Below are 1774 nucleotides of genomic sequence, written 5' to 3'. Positions count from 1 at the left end.
GTTTCACACAATCAAATGATCATTTTGAAATCGCTGCGTTTAAGTACAGTTATTTGTTCTTTTAGAAATACTATTTTTGATTATGTAGAAGTATATTTTCAAATCTGTTTCGAATTTCTCATATTTGGTAGTATGCTTGAAGCCATATCAGCAGATAACAGAACTGCTGTTTTTAACCAATAACTTTGCCTTCTTCCTTTAGATTTCTACCACATTAAAGTGGTCATGTCTCTTCACAGCCCTCAGGTGCCTTCAGAGACGCTTTCTTCCCAGGACAATGTCAGTATCTCTTTCTACCAGCCACCTGCTTTCCTCATGATTGGCATTCCAGGACTAGAGGCCATTCATGGCTGGATCTCCATCCCCTTTTCTTCCATGTACACGGTGGCACTCACTGGAAACTGCCTCATTCTCTTGGCTATCATGAGGACCTCCAGCCTGCACCAGCCCATGTACTACTTCCTGTCGATGCTGGCCCTCACAGATATGGGCCTCACCATGTCCACCCTCCCCACCACCTTGGCTGTGCTCTGGTTTGACCAGCGGCTCATTGGCTTCAACGCTTGCTTGATTCAGATGTTTTTCTTGCACTCTTTCTCTGTGGTCGAGTCCTCGGTCCTCCTGGCCATGTCATTTGACCACTTTGTGGCCATCTCCAACCCTTTGCACTATGCCACCATCCTCACAAATAACATCATCATCAGGATTGGGATGGCCATTGTGGCTCGAGCCACTCTGTCCCTCTTCCCAGTACCCTTCTTGCTGAAACGACTCAACTTTTGCCCTGGTAAGATTCTCTTGTCGCACTCATTCTGCTTCCATGCTGATGTCATGAAAAGGGCTTGTGCGGACATTACCGTCAACATCCTGTATGGGTTGTATGTGGTTCTGTCCACAGTGGGTGTAGACTCCTTGCTCATTGTCCTGTCCTACACCCTTATTCTCCACACGGTGATGGGGCTGGCTTCTCCTAGGGAGCGTGTTCGAGCTCTCAACACCTGTGTTTCTCATATCTTAGCTGTTCTGGTCTTCTACATCCCAGTCATAGGTGTATCCATGATCCATCGTTTTGGAAGACACCTGCCCCACATTGTACATTCTCTTGTTGCCTACGTGTATCTGGTGGTTCCTCCTGTACTCAATCCCATTATCTACAGTGTCAAGTTCAAGCACATCAGGAAAGCCATGCTGAAGGTGCTTAGAGGAAAAGGCCAGAACTGAGGATACTGAATGTTTTCAAGGCTGAGAGCACTGTGCAGAGCTTGTTATACAGACAAACAAAACTTCTAAATGGATGAAGCCTTACTCATAGCTTCGTTAAGAGCGTTCAGGAAGAGTGATGACACATTGTAGTGAAACATGGTTACTATCAGATCAAATCCAGGGTTTTTCACATGCTAGGCCAGCACTCTACCACTGGGGAACATTAGTAGCTCTGAAAAATTGTTTTTGAGTATTTACTGTCTCATTAATTTCACATGTTTTCTAAATGCTGACTTTTCTAAATGTTGACTTTGTTAGCCCTATGTTAGCTACCAGAAACACAAAAATGATTCCTACATTGCTTTGTCCTTCAAAACTTCAAATTTGTGTATATATGTATATACACATATGTATGTATATATACACATATATACATATACATACATATATGTATATAATATGTAATATATTATATATATGGGAATATGTGTAATTAGTTCATTATTAGAAGTCTGTAGAGTGCTAGATAAGCAGAAGAATAAGTTATTTACTTGTTTACTATTTGATTCCT

At 42.2% G+C, this 1774-nt stretch overlaps 1 protein-coding gene across 1 annotated transcript; it reads left to right on the top strand.

Moving 5' to 3' along the window:
• Positions 1 to 225: 225 nt before the first annotated feature.
• LOC122113801 (olfactory receptor 51G2-like) lies at positions 226 to 1221 on the top strand. The gene has a single exon (XM_042686910.1). The coding sequence runs from the start codon at positions 226 to 228 to the stop codon at positions 1219 to 1221; it is 996 nt and encodes a 331-aa protein (XP_042542844.1).
• The last annotated feature ends 553 nt before the right edge of the window (positions 1222 to 1774 follow it).

This window comes from Dipodomys spectabilis, unplaced genomic scaffold, assembly GCF_019054845.1.
Source record: "Dipodomys spectabilis isolate Male_0828 unplaced genomic scaffold, ASM1905484v1 ptg000003l, whole genome shotgun sequence".
Taxonomy (NCBI): Eukaryota; Metazoa; Chordata; class Mammalia; order Rodentia; family Heteromyidae; genus Dipodomys; species Dipodomys spectabilis.
This window is presented reverse-complemented; position numbering and strand designations above follow the sequence as displayed.

Coding starts and splice junctions, on each gene's coding strand:
- LOC122113801 (XM_042686910.1), top strand. CDS start 226: ATGTCTCTTCACAGCCCTCAGGTGCCTTCAGAGACGCTTTCTTCCCAG.